Source organism: Camelus dromedarius, chromosome 13 (assembly GCF_036321535.1).
Source record: "Camelus dromedarius isolate mCamDro1 chromosome 13, mCamDro1.pat, whole genome shotgun sequence".
In the NCBI taxonomy this organism is placed as follows: Eukaryota; Metazoa; Chordata; class Mammalia; order Artiodactyla; family Camelidae; genus Camelus; species Camelus dromedarius.
In genome coordinates this window covers 66,422,589-66,439,434 of record NC_087448.1, presented here as the reverse complement: position 1 = coordinate 66,439,434, position 16,846 = coordinate 66,422,589, and the positions used below count along the sequence as shown (strand labels likewise).

General features: G+C 45.5%; 1 protein-coding gene across 1 annotated transcript in view; it reads right to left on the bottom strand.

The window, feature by feature from the left end:
• FLT1 (fms related receptor tyrosine kinase 1) overlaps positions 1 to 16,846 on the bottom strand; it is a 159,716-nt gene that overhangs the window by 29,449 nt on the left and 113,421 nt on the right. Inside the window, exons 16-17 of the mRNA XM_064493239.1 lie at positions 6,554 to 6,660; positions 1,429 to 1,561 (exon numbers count right to left, since the gene is read on the bottom strand). Of these exons, the coding sequence (XP_064349309.1) occupies positions 1,429 to 1,561; positions 6,554 to 6,660 (240 nt within the window). The remainder of the gene's footprint in view (positions 1 to 1,428; positions 1,562 to 6,553; positions 6,661 to 16,846) is intronic.

Genomic DNA, 16,846 nt, shown 5'->3' with positions numbered 1-16,846 from the left:
CCCATGTAAGTAGGAGAGGACTCTTCTGGCCCTTGCAGCCACACTCTGCATTGAAAGGCAGAGTTAGTGGGTTTGACATATTTTCTCTCACCCATCAAAGACACTCACATGCACATTAGCCGAATCATAGCCTCTGGCAACTCCAGGAAGGGAAAGAGCTATAGGAGAATCTTCTGAAATCAGATTATCTAAACCCACAGAGCCCCTGGGCACTTCTGGTAGCAGGCTTGGCCATCTCCCTGGAAGTGCCATCACAACGGTACTCGGCCAAGGAATGAAGAAATGGGCCCGAAAGCTCCCACATCCTACACTGGGAGACGCATGTCTGCTGTGACTAACAACTCTGGGAAGCAGTGTGGCCTGACAGCGGCTTACGGTTGTGGGAAGATGCTCCCTGCCTAGGTCACCGAGGGGCTAGGCTAGCTGCCGTGCAACTTAGACTCGCAGAAGGAACCCATCCAGTGTGTCACCTGCCTTTCACTCCTCCCAATTTAGTTGATTTTTTTCCCCGTCAGCAGCCATTGCTGGCTTTTGCCTGTCTCGCCAGCTTTTAATCAATTTCCAGTTGTCTTCCCCAAGCCAAACAGAACATATTTGGGGGGCCAAATATTCTTTCTCAGGTAGGAAGAAGTGGAAGTGGAATCATTTCAAGGCTTTCCCTCTCTGTGCCCTCATGCCCCACCCCAGTGCAGTCTGCCTGTGTATCGTTCTGTTGCACCACGGGCTGGGGGCTACTTTGCGTGGTGATGTCTGTGTGGGAGGAACTTCGGGATAAGCGGGACTGATGGCATCTCTGTTACCTGGGAAACAGCAGTCCTCGCTCTTCACAAACAAAACTTAAAGACCCCTCCTTGGACTTTCTTCTCCGTCTGGTCATTTCAGACACCCAGGAAATTTGAAGCATGTCATTTGTAGATTTGTTCAGAGGGAGTTTTTGATCCACAGCCTTGAAGAATGCCAACTCTTTGACCAAATACTTGGTTTTACTGTGCCTCCCCATCCTGAATGGTGGTCTAGGTCACAAATGTCCAACCCTCAAAAATTTCATCATTGAATAGTGTCTATCCTGGTAAGAGTCTGCTGGAAGGTGTCTCTCCCCTTCACCTTCACTTACCTGCTTTTCTGTGTCCTTCACCCTTCAAGGGGAGAGACTCAAGCACCTTTGTGTCCCCAGGACTTAGGTGTCTGCTGCTCAGCAAAGGTGCTTCATAACTGTTGAAAGAATAAACAGCTGCTCCCGGGTCCCCTGGACCTGCTGGCTTAGGCTTCTGTTAGAGTTGTTTACCTCTGTGTCTATCTCCCTTGCTAGTTGGAAAGCAGTTGGAGGGTAGAATCCTGAGACTGGTTTACTTTTGTCTCCCTCAAAGCACAGTATTTGGGAAGTGATGCTCAGTATGGGTTTAGGCATCTGTGGAACAAATACATTACCCAGTTTAAGTCTCTCCCGGGCAAACTCCCACTTGCTGGCATCATAAGGGAGCCGTTCACACTGCTCGTCCAGGGGAACTTCATCTGGGTCCATGATAATTGATAGATAGTCAGTTTTAATCTCAGAAGAAGACTGAGAAATAAAGAGATCCCAAAGTCACCAACAAGGAAACAACTTACAAACCCCAGATAGCCAGCCTGAAACCAACCGTGGCAACATCTGCTGCTGTTTTGGTGTGTTTGGTTGAACCCACGTGGCCAGGTACAGAAAGTACCCTGTGCACACCCATACACACAGCACAGCCGAGTGTGCGGTTTCCATCAAACAACCTCTTACTGTCTCCACACTGTGGTACCAGCTCCCCCGTCCCATCTCAGACAGAATGCACTCAGGTCCTCCAGTGACCACATTGCTTGTTCTTAAACAAGTTCTTATTACCTGACAGTCCTTCTCGGAAAACTGCAAAGTGTTTTTATAAATCATTCCAAGCATGACGAAAAAGAACTTTCCATGACCCTCTGTACAAGCAGGAATATATGCTATAGAAGGCAACAGTGGGGTCCATGTTTGTGGCTTTTCTACATTTGCAAGAAAGGCCAGAAGTAGCAGAGAGAACCCAGGACCCCTGGGACAGTTGAGAGGCACTGTTCATATGAGGTGTTTAAATACACTCAGAAGCTCCCTGAAAAGACTGCAGGGTCCATTAGTGAGATCAGAATAAAATTTACCTGGAGGAGTTTTAAGGAAAAGCATTCTGAACTCAGAACTTAACACTGAAAAGTCTGCATTTCTGAAAGAAGACTGGAAAGGAATCCACCAACAAGCAGGCTACCCAAGTGTCCTGGTGACCAAAATTTTGTGGGTCGTTGTTCACAAGTGGATTGGATTCATTCACACTGTTCATTTTGAATGTATGTAAGTTAAAGTTCACATAAAATGCAAATGTATTAAGTATGTTGCAAATTTATATTCACCATATGTTATTGTGACTCACAAGCAGGAAAAAGACAAGAAAAAGTGAAAAAGGAAAAGTGTAACAAAAAAAAAAGATTAGGGGGGAAGCTATAGCTCAGGGGTTGCATGCGTGCTTAGCATGCCTGAAGTCCTGAGTTCAAAAAAATTTTAATTAAAAAAAAAATAAACCTAATTACCACCCCCTCCAAAAAAGAAAAAAAAAAAGATCTATCTTCAGTAAGAAATCAAAACTGATTATTTCAAAGGCCAAAGGGTAAGACTTACACATAGCAACGTTTGAAGTTCTTTTGGTAGTATGTCAAGTAAGTGAGGCGGCATCTCTGAGCTTCAAGTGCTGGTTTTATCTTGGTAATGCAAATTAAGCCCAGAAAAGACACTTTATTTCCAATCAAACATCACTGGATTTGCATGTACTGTCTTAGAGTCACATGAATGGGTAATACCCTGTTCATGGTTCTTGTAGAATTGACTGCATTTCCGTGGGCAGGACAGAGAGGAAGTATGTTTGCCCACATCAGCTGGGTTTTGATAACTCTTGCCTAGAAGTTATGTAAACCACATTTAAATGAGTTTAGGGCCCTGTCTTTCCTCGCATTTCCCTAAATAGGCTCAGAGTTCAGCAGAGAAGACAATCTCTCAAATGCACCACATTTCACACCCGCCTGCGTTCTTCCACCCTGACTCACCCTGCTCTGTGCTGTCACCCCTCACCTCATCCATCACAAAAATTATCACTAAAATGGGTGACAAATAGCTCTAGGCAGGAAGATGTGCCTGGCCTCCACCAAGAGCGGAAAACAGGGAAAGAGGGGGCGCACACGTTTGTCACGGCCTGCGTTCGCCACCGGCGTTAGACTGTGAGGGCCCAGCCCGTCAGACACTCGCGAGCGTGCAAGCTTGTAGGGGAGCGTCTGTTCCTGCACCAGGGTGCTGGGTGCTCATTAGTAGAGATGCCGGAGGGGGTTTCAGGACTAAACTTTTGTTTTTTCCTTTAAAAAGGCATAGATGTATTATCCATTTGGGGACTAAACCTTTCGACGTCCTGTCTAACCAAGGCCATGAGAAACGATCCCCAGGCTTCCAAGAGCACAGGAGAGCCGGAGCCCAGCGAGGGGCAGCTTGGGTTCTGCAGGGAGCGAGGGGAGGGTGGTGGCGTTGATGGAGGCTGGGGGGCAGGCCGCAGAGACAGTCTTCCCACGGGGCACCTGTGGAATTTTACGGTTTACCTCAATCAGGCAGATGAGAGGAAACACCAAACCAGCCTTAGGGAAGGGCTCTGAGGCGAGTGTGACAGCAGAATCTTGGTTGACAAATATTTATTCTTTCAATTGACATTAACGCTAAGCAGTTACCAGGTGCCGGACTAGGAAGGTGCACGGACAGGCACTTCAGAGCCCAGGCCCATGGGGCTGGATGTGAATCCTAGCTCAGCTTCGGGGTGGCGTATAGCCTTGGGCCAGTTGCTTAAGCTTTTTAAGCTTAGTTTCCTTATCTGTAAAACAGTGGTGGCGATAGTACTTATCTCCCAGGGTTGCTGTGACTATCAGATGAAATCACCCAGGTAAAGCTGTTAGAACCGCCTGGTGTATGGTAGGCATGAATAAATATTATCTCTAGTTAAACCACTGGCCTGTGGAGGCTGGGGATAAGAAGATAAAATGCAGCCTTTATCAATGAGGAATTTACATGGTGGTTAAAGAAATCACATGGAAATCTTTTTTGATGCCTTGTTCCTCTCTGCTTCCCACAACAAAATACTTCTCAAAATCTATAGGCATTCTATTACTGCAGTGACAATTTCTTGTTTTCATCCTTTCTTTTTGATATTAAAAATTTCATAAATTTTCATTAAATCAAGGGATGTCTTCAATTTAGCCCCAGTGCACCTTTCCAGTTTTATTTCCGCTGAGCTCCGATGTGCAAAGGAACCAGACTCCTGCCCTGGGCTGTGTTTTTCTGTTGCTTTTCCTTCCAGGCACCACCTTCAAGGTCTGTCTCGAAGCTCTGCTTTTCTCTGAAGTTTTTCTCCCCATCTCCTCCTTTGAACTCCCGTAGTCTGTGTAGCTCCCTTACAGATTTGGCAAGTTTTGCTTTTGTTAGATCTATTTCCCTTTACAATGTCTCTCCCCTTTCAAAATGCCACTGTTTAACTTTCGTTTCCTTCGAAAGCCGTGGCCTTAATTGTCGCGTCTCAGAACCAATCACTCCTTGTAACAAAAGCCTAATGGTACACATTCACCAGGGAGGGTGGCTCCCGCCTGGCCTCTCACACCAACACTGTGAAGAACCCCTTGCTGGTTTTCAACAGCAAGTCAAACAACCTGGGTTCAAAACTCGGCTCTGACTCAAGCTAGCTGAGGGACTCTGGCCAAGTGACTTTACCTCTCTGAGCCTTGGTTTCCTTCTCTATAGAATGGGAGTAATAGTATTCCCAGCTTTGCGTTGTTTTGAAGGATTAACTGAGATACGACCTGAAGAGCTTCCCAGAAGACCAGGTACATTAATAGAGGCTAATAAATCTCCAGAAATTGAGGAGGCCTCCTGGGTGCTTCGCAAGTCCTGTTCATTTTATCTCCTAAATCTCTTTCTCTTTTTTCTATTTTTTAAGAAGTTGAAGTATAGTTGAATTACATTGTGTGTTAGTTTCTGGTGTATGGCATAGTGATTCAGTTATACATACATTCTTTTTGTTTTTGTTTTTTATTTTTTAAATTTATTTATTTTTGCTGGGGAGGAGGTGATAGGTTTATTTAATTATTTTTAATGGAGGGACTGGGGATTGAACCCAGGACCTTGTGTGTGCTAAGCACACACTCTACCACTGAGCTATACCCTCCCCCCCTTATTTTGTTTTTTAAATTATCATTAGTTATATAGATATTCTTTTTCATTATAGGTTATTATAAACCATTGAATATAGTTCCCTGTGCTCTGCAGTAGGACCTTGTTGTTTATCTATTTTTACGTATATTAGTTTGTATCTGTCAATCTCAGTCCTAAGTATCTCTTGACTCAAATCATTTAGACTAAGCTACCATCATTCCTTACTTGGACCGCTACAGAGTCTTCTACTGGGTTCCTCTAGTCACTCCTGCTCCCTCTCTGGTCCATTCTCCTCATACGGCCAAAATCATCTTCCAAGACACAAATCTCTCACACTTACGAACACCTATCTTTGCTTAACAGCCCCCCCGCCCCCCCTGCCCACAAGGCTTCCTATTACTTCTGAAACATGGACGAAACTCCTTCCCAGCCTTTCCTCCCCTCTCCTTTCCTGCCTCACTTCCTGCCTCGTCCCCATCGCCGCCTCAGTCAGTCTCTCCTCCTCACCGTGTCCCCTCTGCCCAGCCCCCGGCGCCGACCTGCTGTCCTCTCTGCCTGCAACACTTTCCCTCCAGGAGATGTCATTCATTCGGCCACCCTGAGTTGCAGCTTGACGTTTGTCTGTCCAGTTGGTTAAAGTCAGTCTATCCCCAGGCTGCACACAGAAGCACAGTTGCCCTGCACTGCCACCCAGTAGCCTGACACAGGGCCTGGCACTCGCATCCAGCAGGCCCACAGCCAGTATTTGAGGCGTGAGTGGGTGTTGGTGCTTTCCCACCAAACTTCAGAGAAGCAGGTCATGCTACAGGCCTGATTATGGAAATCTGATGCCCTGCATTCCAGCCTGAAGGTCACACTCTAAGTAAGGGATGGGATTTTATCATGGGGCTCAGAGAGCATGGAACAGCCGTGCTGGTGTCCGTTTCTACAAATTTGGGAGAGATAAGGCAGAGGTGGGTCTTTATTTTGCTTTTTCCTTTTTGTTTCTTAGCCAAGAGTGAGGTTGAGGAAAGGAAAGCTTTCTAGGTCTCATGTTGAATTTAATTCGAGGACTTTATTACATATTTTAATATAAAAAATGTCCCTTCTGTCCCTGGGAAATAGTCATCTGTTCATTACTCTAGTTTTTCTTTTGACTACCCCACATTACGGTTGAGAGACATTTGAATGATTCATTTTCCATGTTCGCCAGGTCAGAGACAGGAACAAGGGGTAGGGGGGTAAGAAGAGGGTCGAGCATTGGTTCAGGGCCGCACCAGACATCAGGCAGGCATTGTGCAGTCTTACATAAGATGGAGGATAGAACTTCATCTGAAACGTTCTTACCCTTTTCAGTTTTCGGATAAAGAGCGTTAACAGGAGCCAGAAGAGGGTTGCAGCCACACAGGTACACGTCAGAGTGATTAGCTCCAGGTTGGACTTGTCTGAGGTTCCTGGAGAGACAAAAACACCACGAGGGCGCTGAATGGCAAGTCGCCAACTCAGGGTCTGTGATCTGACAGGTGTGGGCCAGGGCCCCGAAATGCTCATCATGGCAGACGCGGTCCACGTCGGCCGGCTCAGAGATCAGTTTCCAGGACAGAGCCTCGTAGCTTCCAGGTCAGGCGGGATCCACGCTGTAATCATCATAAACTCATATGTAAACTAAAAGAGTTTTCAGAAATCTTGCTGTGGAGTTTCCAAACTTTCTAAGCCCAGAAATAGCTCATTAAAAATCATAGGAGTTTGGGATTAACAGAAACCCATTTCTGTATATAAAACAGATAAACGTCAAGGACCTGCTGTGGAACACAGAGAACTATATTCAGTTTCTTGTAATGAGCCATAATGGAAAAGAAACTGAAAAAAATATGTATGTATGTATATGTATAACTGAATCACTTTGCTGTACACCTGAAACTAACATTGTAAATCGACTAGGCGTCAATAAAAAATAAGAATAAAAAAAAATTAGAGAAGAAGTTAAAAATGGGAAAAAATTAAGGCAGGAACCAAAGCCCATTAAAGTGCTAAATCTGGACTATGTTAAATCTCCCTAATGGGTTTTAGAGGAAATTCTAAAGAAAAGGGAAAAAATGACATAAAAAAGCTCCTTTGGGACTCACCAAATTCTTCAAAGTATATTTTAAGAATAAAAATAAAACTCAAGGACTGTCATCATCGCCAGCTCACTCCTTTCGGACCAGCCAGGCCGGCCCCTCCCCATCCTGCTCACATGTGGGGCTGTTTCTGGCCTTTCGGGCAGTCAGCCTGCAGGGCTGAGATGCAAAGAGCTCACTTCTGAGGCTGATTCTTCCCAAACACCTTACTCCCCAGAATCACAAAGCTCAAAAGCCGAGGACTGTTTCTCCACAACCAAAAAGAGAAGACCTAAAGTATCCAAGAGAAGCTTCCACAGAGAGAAAGCTCTCGGATTTGTAAAGAAATGCTCCAGTAAGCCAGGATGGTGGTTCTTTGCCTTTGCTTTCTTTCTTTCTTTTTTGTAAAGAAGGTAAATTTTTATTATCTGAATTCCCTGAGGTGACCACTGTCAGAGGTTCCATATAGTCTTTTCCCCCTATATATATTTTACTTATTGAAACTCATGGATAGAAAGGTTTGTGATGTGATTAAAATTTTTAAAAATTGAAGTATAGTTGATTTACAATGGTGTGTTAGTTTCAGGTGTGCAGGAAAGTGATTCAGTTACACATATGCATCTATTCTTTTTCAGAGTCTTTTCCATTATAGGTTATTGTAAGCTATTGAATACGGTTCCCTGTGCTATACAGTAGGACCTTGTTGTTTACCTATTTTATGTACAGTAGTCTGTATCTGTTAATTCCAAACTCCTAATTTATCCCTCTCTCCCTTTCCCCTTTGGTAACCATAGTTTTTCTATGTCTGTGAGTCTATTTCTATTTTGTAAGTAAGTTCATTTGTGTCATTATTTTTTAGATTCTACATATAAGTGACATTGTATATTTGTCTCTCTCTGTCTGACTTACTGCACTTAACATGATAATCTCTAGGTCTATCCATGTTGTTGCAAATGGCACTATCTCATTCTTTTTTATGGCTGAGTACTATTCCATTGTATGTATATACACCACATCTTCTTTACCCGTTCATCTGTGGATGGACATTTGGTTGCTTCCATGTCTTGGCTGTTGTAAATAGTGCTGCTGTGTACATTGCAGTGCATATATCTTTTTGAATTAGAGTTTTTTCTGGATATATGCCCAAGAGTGGGATTGCAGGATCATATGGTAATTCTGTTTTTAGTTTTTAAGGAATCTCCATACTGTTTTCCATAGTGGCTGCACCAATTTACATTCCCACCGACAGTGTAGGATGGGGCCCTTTTCTCCACACCCTCTGTTCCCAGCTTATTGATTCTAGTGGACAGTTTCCTAGGAACTCTGAAGCAATGCCCTTTTCCTTTAAGTTTACTAAAAGGAGACGGGCTCATCATTACGTTAGGCCAAGAGCAAGTGAAACTTATTCCTTTTAGAAATGATGATGTGGGTGATGGTAATTTTAATTGAGCATTTATTATGTGCCAAATCCTTACAACCACCCTGTGAAGCAGTAGCAGAAATAACCCCCTTTCATAGATGAGCACTTTGTCTTGCAGGCTCTTTGCTTCAAATCAGCAAAGACATACTAAGCCCTGCTCCAGGCAAGGAGGTAGGAAGCTGAACAAGGGAGAGTTGTCACTCCAGGAGCTCACCCACAGCCTAACCGAACACTAAGAGATCGGGTACAAAGAGTTCTGGAGATTGAGGGAAGCTAATGCCTTTTGGAAGAGGTGACATTTGAAATGGATTTTGTCCTAACGGGGATGACGGCAGGACAGGACGTTGTCGGCAGAGGGAACAGTATGAGTGAAAACCCAGAATCGGGAAGCGATAGGACTCTGATGGCAGCATGATGCGAGATACAGGACAGGACCAGACCACGGAGAATTCTGAGCATCCCTGTGCAGGCAGTCGGAGCCAGTGAAGGTTCCCGGCCCTGAGCAACAGCAAATACACCAGCTGGAAACCTGGGCATCTTCCCTCTCCTCTCCTATCGGTTCAGCCACCCCGTACACGCACTTCCTGTAGGCCCTGAAATTCTCACCTCCTGTCCTACACATTCTCGCCTCCTCAGTCCCCACCATTAGCTTCCTAAGCAGCCTTGAGTCCCCCCTGCCTCCCTGACACTCTAGCCAGGGTGACCTTGCCAAATCACGAAGTTAATCCCGTGACTCCTCTAAATTCCATCATTGCTGCCCAGCCCTGTCACTGTCAGAATAAAAACCCGAACTCTTAGGTTCTTTGTGCCTGACCTTGTCTATTTCTTAAGCTTCGTCTCCTGCTGCCTCCTTTGAAACTTGGAGAAATTTCAAAGGATGCTAACCTTTCCTCTCAGTACGCATCCTCTTGATGGGAGTACTATAAGTGCAAGGTAATGGTGGGATTTCCTCCCCCACAGTGAGGGGTCTAATGCTGCCTCGCTGTATTCACACGCATGCACACATGCACAGATGCACACATGCACACTTCCTTGCTTATGCTGCAAATAAGTTTTGTGGAACTGAAAAACTGATTGAGACGTTCTCAAGGTGCAGCAGCCTCTGGCAGCTAGAGGTGCTGAAGGCACCCTGAGACAGGCACTGTCTGCATAAAACCTCTGCAGATGCCTCCCGCTTGACTGCCCTGGGAGAGGCCCCGCCCCTTGTGGGAACTTTCCCACCGCATTCCCCAGGGTAGGCCGTGGACCCCCAGAGTAATTCCACAGTCCTTACTCAGGCAGAATTCCTTTCAGTGGGACCAAATGTGTTTATGTGCACTTATGCATTTCAGGAATCAATTCGTTAAAAACATCTTTAGGATGAACACTCATTATTAGAAGGAGAAGATCTATCTAATATCCTGTTACTATTTACTGAGAACTAAACTGCGCAAGAGGCAGCGTCTGTCTCGTCTCGCTCGACAGCCCCGTCGCTGTCTTTATTTGGGGAGTAACCGTGAAGGTGGTCTGCGGCTGCACGTTAAGTCGGCAGCACCTCTTCCTGTCCAGCTCTCGGAGGTTTGTTCAGAGGTCAGACATCCACACACTGGCCCGACTAGACCCAGCCTCACCTCGCTGGTGTTGGCTGGCGAACTCAGTGCGTGAAACAGCCCAGCTGCACGTGGCAGGGGAAAGGAGGCCAGTGCAACGTGGGTGGGATTTGACAACACCTGGGCATTAGCCCTGGATCTCAGGGACATCCCTCCCATCTGCCATGTGTGAAAGGCCGGCACCAGGACCTGGTACGAGGGTACATTTACATGGAATACTGACCAGCAGGCGGCTGATTTGAAGAGTTAGGGTAACTGGACCTTCTGTTACAGATTGCTGCCCTGTTGTACAGAGCGTTCATGTCAGTTACCCTTCCAGGCTCGTACCATCCCTCCTGGGATGGAGAAGGTGGGTGCCAGACAGGGGTCAGGCTGATTTCTGAAGGGCGCCTCGCCCCCTCTGCCTGGGCAGCTGGGTCATCCTGCCCTGAGCTCTTCTGACGGTGACGCAGCTCCATCTGCCCAAGGCCCAGGCTGTGGCACTGGAAGCATCACACCCACCCTGACACGAGGCACCAGACTGCTCGCGCCAACAGGCAGCTCAGCTCACGTGGTGTAAACAGATGGTACTTCCCAAGAAGTCAGGGCAATGCCCCCAGCCCCAGGGCCTGCCCGGACCTCAGAGACTGAACGCAGGTTTGATCAGGGCAGTAAGTCTTTATATAAAGTGGCCCTACGAGCAGCTGTGCCCGAGACAAGGACTCTGCACCCCAGCTCCCTCATCCTTAGTGTGGAGGTGATGGCAGCAGCCCACCCCGCAGAGGAGATGGAGAAAACAAGTGGGAGCTGTTATTTTGAAGGCTTCTTGCTCCCCTCTCTCCCCCTTTTCCCCTCTTTCTGGACCTTCAAGTACAAGATAATTTTTTCTTTTCATCCAAACATATTGCATAAATCACAGTCCGTCCTTTTGTTCTAAAACTAAACAGCCTTTGACCCAAGTACCGATTGTTTTCTGCAAACAACCGAGTTACTTTCCCTGAGAATTGTGCCTGGCACTGCAGTGTGGCTTGGGTGTTGTCCTCTGGTTCTGTCATTATTTTAATTTTGAGGTAACTGTGTGTGTGGGTTTATGGCCTGTGAAGCTATCAGGACATCAAGGGAAGGATGTGTTTCTTGTTCATTTTGCATCTTAAGCTCTGGCCTAGTGGAAGTCTCAACACATATTTATATGTGGATAAAAATAAAATGAATCAGGTACATCTGGAGCTGGCTCCCCCCGTGAGCCACTCAAGTAGTGCTGCCTCCTTTTATCTCGAATCCAGTAACCAGTGATCCAGTTAACCTGATTATGCAATTTCTCTACGGCTTATTGGATATTAAAATTGGCCTTCATCCTGTTTATGAAGCTTTTTAGGACTCTACCTAGATTAGTGTACACATACCAGTTTGGAACCCCTCTTAAGGACAGTGAGGTGTGGACATACTATAATCGGATTAAATGTGAAATGCATTTCAAGAGTAATTTTAGGTAAAGATATTAAAATTCTGTCTTGTCAGTTTCATAACATTTTTATCACAGCAAGTTAAACCCTTAGGTCCAATAGGAATTTTGTGGTTTGGAACACCATTTGTGTGACTTACTGGCTCAGTGTAAGAAAACTACAACATGGAAAATTTTGTTGAAATGGAATTTGGTTTATCATATTAACAAACAGTAATGCTAGCTACTATTTGCAGGATTTTTTTAGTCACATGTCAGATACTGTTTTAAATGTGTTCATCCTTGCCACATCCCTGTAAGGTTGGGAGGCCGTTATTCACGCCCATTTTGCAAATGAGCAAACTCAAGCACCAGGATGTAAGTCATTTGCCTGAGGTGACAAAGCAGGGACGCACCTGGCTTCGGATCGGGGCCTCTGCCCCACCCAGTCCCACTGCCTTAGAGCTGAGGGTCAGGAGAGCCTCCGTTCTCAGCACTGCCACCTCCTTGCTTTGAAACCCTGGACAAAGTCCTAACCCTCTCAGTGCCTCAGATACTCGCTTGTAAGTAGGAAAAAAAAATCCTCACTGGATTGTTGCAAAAGTTAAGGAGGCTCATGCATGTTATGTGCTTAACACAGTGCATGGCATGTTCCACAAGCACAAGATGTTATAGCCGAATTCCATCACCAGTTTTTGAATTCTTGATCAAGGCCAGCTGCGTGTCACTGTGTAGCCTTAAGTGCAAAGGCACACACGGCCCGCCCCCAGCCCTCCCATGTGGAACAGCGAACTCTGTCTCCAGACGGTCTTCTCCTTAGGAAACCCTCCGGAATTGCCGACACCCATGAGAGGGGTGACATCAGTCACCAACATCTTCATGTGAATTAGTTTACCACATCCTTCCTGGTGCCCGGATAGCCCTGGGAGAGCACTGGGGGCCGGCTTCGGGAAGAGAGGCGCTAACCTGGTGGAGAGTCAGGGACCACGGGAGGCTCAGAAAAGAGAGGTGGAGACTGAACGCTGGTGGAGGCCGGTGAACAGGAGAGGCTGGATGCCTAAGATGAGTCTGTTTTGAGCTCTTCCTCTTCTTACTCTTGGGACTTTATTAAAGAACATAGTGTATCCTTCCTGCTGTGAGTCCTTTCCTGAAATGTGTTAACGTGTAATTTTTGTGGCACAAAATTTACAGATTCCCACCCATAATGCCATTTCAAGTATGCAGGACCCTTGAGGCAGTCTTTCTGTGCTTCCCGTGATTTTTGCATCCATCAGTCATCCTCAAAAAATGTTAAAAATGGTAGCTATTCTTCAAGTTGTTTTCTCCTGTGTAATTAGAAATGCTGTTGAAATAGCATTTCAAGAGCAAGGCCTAAATCTGTTATACGAATGTATGTATATATGTATTGTGGTTATTCCTTGCAGTAATAATGATAAAGTCTAGTTTATTTTAAGTCCCTGGATGAAAAAGTGCCACACTTCCATTGTAACAGTGCCATTGAGTTCCCTGGGCTGTGGAGCGCTGTGTTAATTTCAGAAGTTATTTTGGTTAGTAACAGATTTGTTGCTGTTGTTTTTAATATTAGAACTTCCCCTTTGAGCACTCCGCATGTGCTCCTGCGCGGTCCAAACCAAACACGACCTGTGATTATTTAAAGAAATGACTTTGACTCCCCAGTCCGCTCATCCTTTTCAGATACAAAAATAACACATTGTTTTATCTCTGAGTATAAGAATCCTTTTTCAAGGGAAATAAAAAGAGCAGACAGTTTCCTTCCTGGCTAATTCACGAACCTCTTTAAATCTGTTAAACATAGCCACAGACACAACTTACTTGCCTGGTTTCATTTCCTCAACTCCACCTGACAAGATAGGTCAGTGTGAAGGGTCTGTATTGCACATATTAGAAAATTAGGGAACGTTTCACAGCCACCAGAGTGAGAAGACTGACTTAGACTCTGGAAGCGAGAATTTAATTTCAGTGATGAAATCACTTAGCAGGTACGGCATTCAACTGTTCTGAACAGCATCCAAAGATCAAATTTTTATTCAGTGAGCCCAAAGTACTTCTGTTCGAGATACTGCTTTATAAGGTCTACATAATGCCAACTTTCAAAAATTCTTCCTATGCAAAATTATATCCTTATATGGGCTGAAATCTGCCTCCTTGAAACTTCACCAGCATCTCCCTTCCTTGGTTCTGGTTATCTTTTCTGGTGTATCACAGAATGAGGTCAGTGCCTCCTGTCTGAAAGCTCCTTAAATATTTGAAGGAAACAATCATGTCACCATGAAGTTAACCCCTTTTTAGACTAAACATCCTCATTTCCTTGCACTATTTTACCATTACTCTGTTAGGACATGGCTTCATTTATTTGTGCTTCTCTTAGAAATGGGTACCAATATTTCAGGTGTGGTTTGATGACGCTGATCAGGTCATCATTTTCTCAGCTAACCACAATTTTTCAGCAGAGAGGCTGGATACGGCCATCACTCTGAGAGTAGAAAAAAAATCACAAAGAGCAAAGGAGAAGACAGAAAAACTAGAAAAAGCACAGCTGTTGGGACAATAATGGGTAAAAAGAAGGAGCCATCTATGTAATGTCTGCAGCTACCTTGCAGATTACACCATCTCTTTAAGTGATGTTGAAGGTTAACGCCACATGAGGAGAAAGAGGTCATGAATCAAAAGTACCAATTCCTCAGAAAATTCAATGGACTAGCCAATAAGAAATGTTTAGAATTACTTAGACTGTATCATTGCCAAGGGAGATATCCATGTAGGAAGCCCCAGACTGCCTCATAACTTGCTGTCTTCTTTCCTGCCTCATTCATTTTCCTAATCTGACATCTTGCAATGCCTCCTTCAGAGGTCGGGTCACTCTCTATATCATTTATTGTGTTTATGAAGTCCTTTAGCCCTTATTAGCAGCATTGTGTAGTCTGTTTTATACAAGCTAGTGTTCCTCTTTTACCTCTAGGACAAGCTCAAGATGTTTCTTGGTCTGGTTCTAGTTGTTTCATGTTCCCCTTAATCTCCTTCCAACTAGGTTTTCAAAATCCACGGAGGTTAGGGATCATGACTTATACATTCATATCCTGCATAGTCTTGGGCAAGTAAGTTTTGAGCTAACGACTAATTTAATTTGCCTTCTCTCTATTGCCCTAAACAATATATTGATGTATTTTTTTCTTATGTGTGTTGGGGGGGGGCGGGGAGGAGGTAATTAAGTTTGTTTCTTTATTTAAATGGAGGTACTGGGGATTGAACCCAGGACCTCGAGCATGCTAAGCATGTAATCTACCACTGAGCTATACCCTCCCATTGATACATTATTTTTTGTCAGACATTCAGTGGTGGTTTTCTAAATAGATTAATCCAACAAATATTTCTTGAGTGCACTGGAAGAGAAAAGGGATAAGCATTGCATTAAAGGGCCACGTCAATCGCTGTGGGAGCACGGAGGGAAAATGACGGTAAAACAGGAGGTTGGGTGTAGAGAAAGACATGGGAGCAAAAGTGAGTTTTAAAAGATGAGCTGGATTGTCTGGGGAAGAACCATTTGGGAAGGAAGGCTGTTCAGACAGAAGGAAAGTGCTGTGTAAGAGCAGAAGAGTCAGGGGGTGCGGTGTGTTCAGGGACTCACGAGTGGTTTAGTGCAGCTGGGGGCTGGGGCGTGTGGGCAGGGGGAAGAGACGAGGCTGGAGAAGGAGCACATGGAGGACCCTGTGTGCCTGGATGAGGATCATGGGTAGTCAGGAGCCACAGCGAGATCTGAAGCGGGGGGACAACAGATTTGTCATTTAAAAAGCTCTCTCTGGAGATCTGTGAGCGGGCTGGAGCAGGGTGAGAGCACAAGCGGGCAGGCTGTTGGTGCGGCTCAGCGATGGTGTCCAGGGATGATGGGGGTCAGAACACCTGCAGTGGCAGCTGATAGGGGGCAATCCGAGTGAAAATGGTCTCCCCTTTCCTCAAGCGCAAATGATACAGGCTGATAGAAACTTGCAGAAACGATCAGTGACAGCGTATTCTTAACATCGTCTGACTTTTCTGAAAAGCATAAGATTAGCGGGAAAAGGAATCGTTGGAGGCAATCTAGAAGCAGGCAGAGGGAAAACCGCATCACAGGTGACTGGAAGAGTCTGCAGGCTCGGTTTTACATGAAGGCCTTGCAGACAAGTTCTGAGGTGCCTCAGGAGGAAGGAATGAAGCTTTTCCAGTTTACAGCTACGGACTCAAGTCTCAGCCTCACCGCATGTGCGTTGTGTGACTTTGGGCAAGTAATTTAACCTCTTTGAGCCTCCATCTTCTCATCTGTAGACTGAAGACAGTCGACTTATTCTGGATTCTCATGAAGTCAGTGGGATTAAGTATTACAAGTGCCTAGTGTGGTGCCCACACACAAAGATACTAAGTAAACACCGGTTGTGGGGAGGGTAGAGCTCAGTGGTAGAGCACGTGCTTAGCACTGCTGGATCCCCAGTGCCTCTGTTACAGATAAATAACTAACTCACTGATGTCATAAGATAACGTGGCTTCTAGGAAACCCAGATCAGCCTGGCAGAAAAGGGGAAGGGACAGGACGGGGAAGGGACAGGACGGGGAAGCCTACAAACTTGCATAAGTATCTCTGCTATTGGCAAAGGTTTCTCCCAAGCCATCTTTGCCCAGCCGTTGCTGGACAACATTCCTTGATCAAGGAGGTCGGGGAGGGAAGGCAGCAATGTTGGGGGCTGGAGGGAATCAAAGCAGGTAACCCCGCAAGTCTGTTATTACTGGCTATAGGATTTGGGTTAGTCATTCCATTTTTCTCCACATTTCGTAGTGACTGTCCTGTGTGTCGAACAGGGTTATTGTGAGGATGTGGGGAAAATGCCTTCCTGACCGAGGATTAGGGAGCCCTCCTCGCTCCCTCCTGCTACCCCTGAATCAGACCTGTGTCCCTCCCTCGCCTGGGGCAGCTACTTCCTGAGGGGCAGGGGTCCTTGTTAAAAGATAAATGAACAACCTTTTGAAGATGGAGGTGTTAAAGAGAGAGGCACACTTAATCCACTGTTTCCTCCATGTGTTAGCAGAAGGGTAGAAAGAATACTTTAAAACAAGGATTATCCG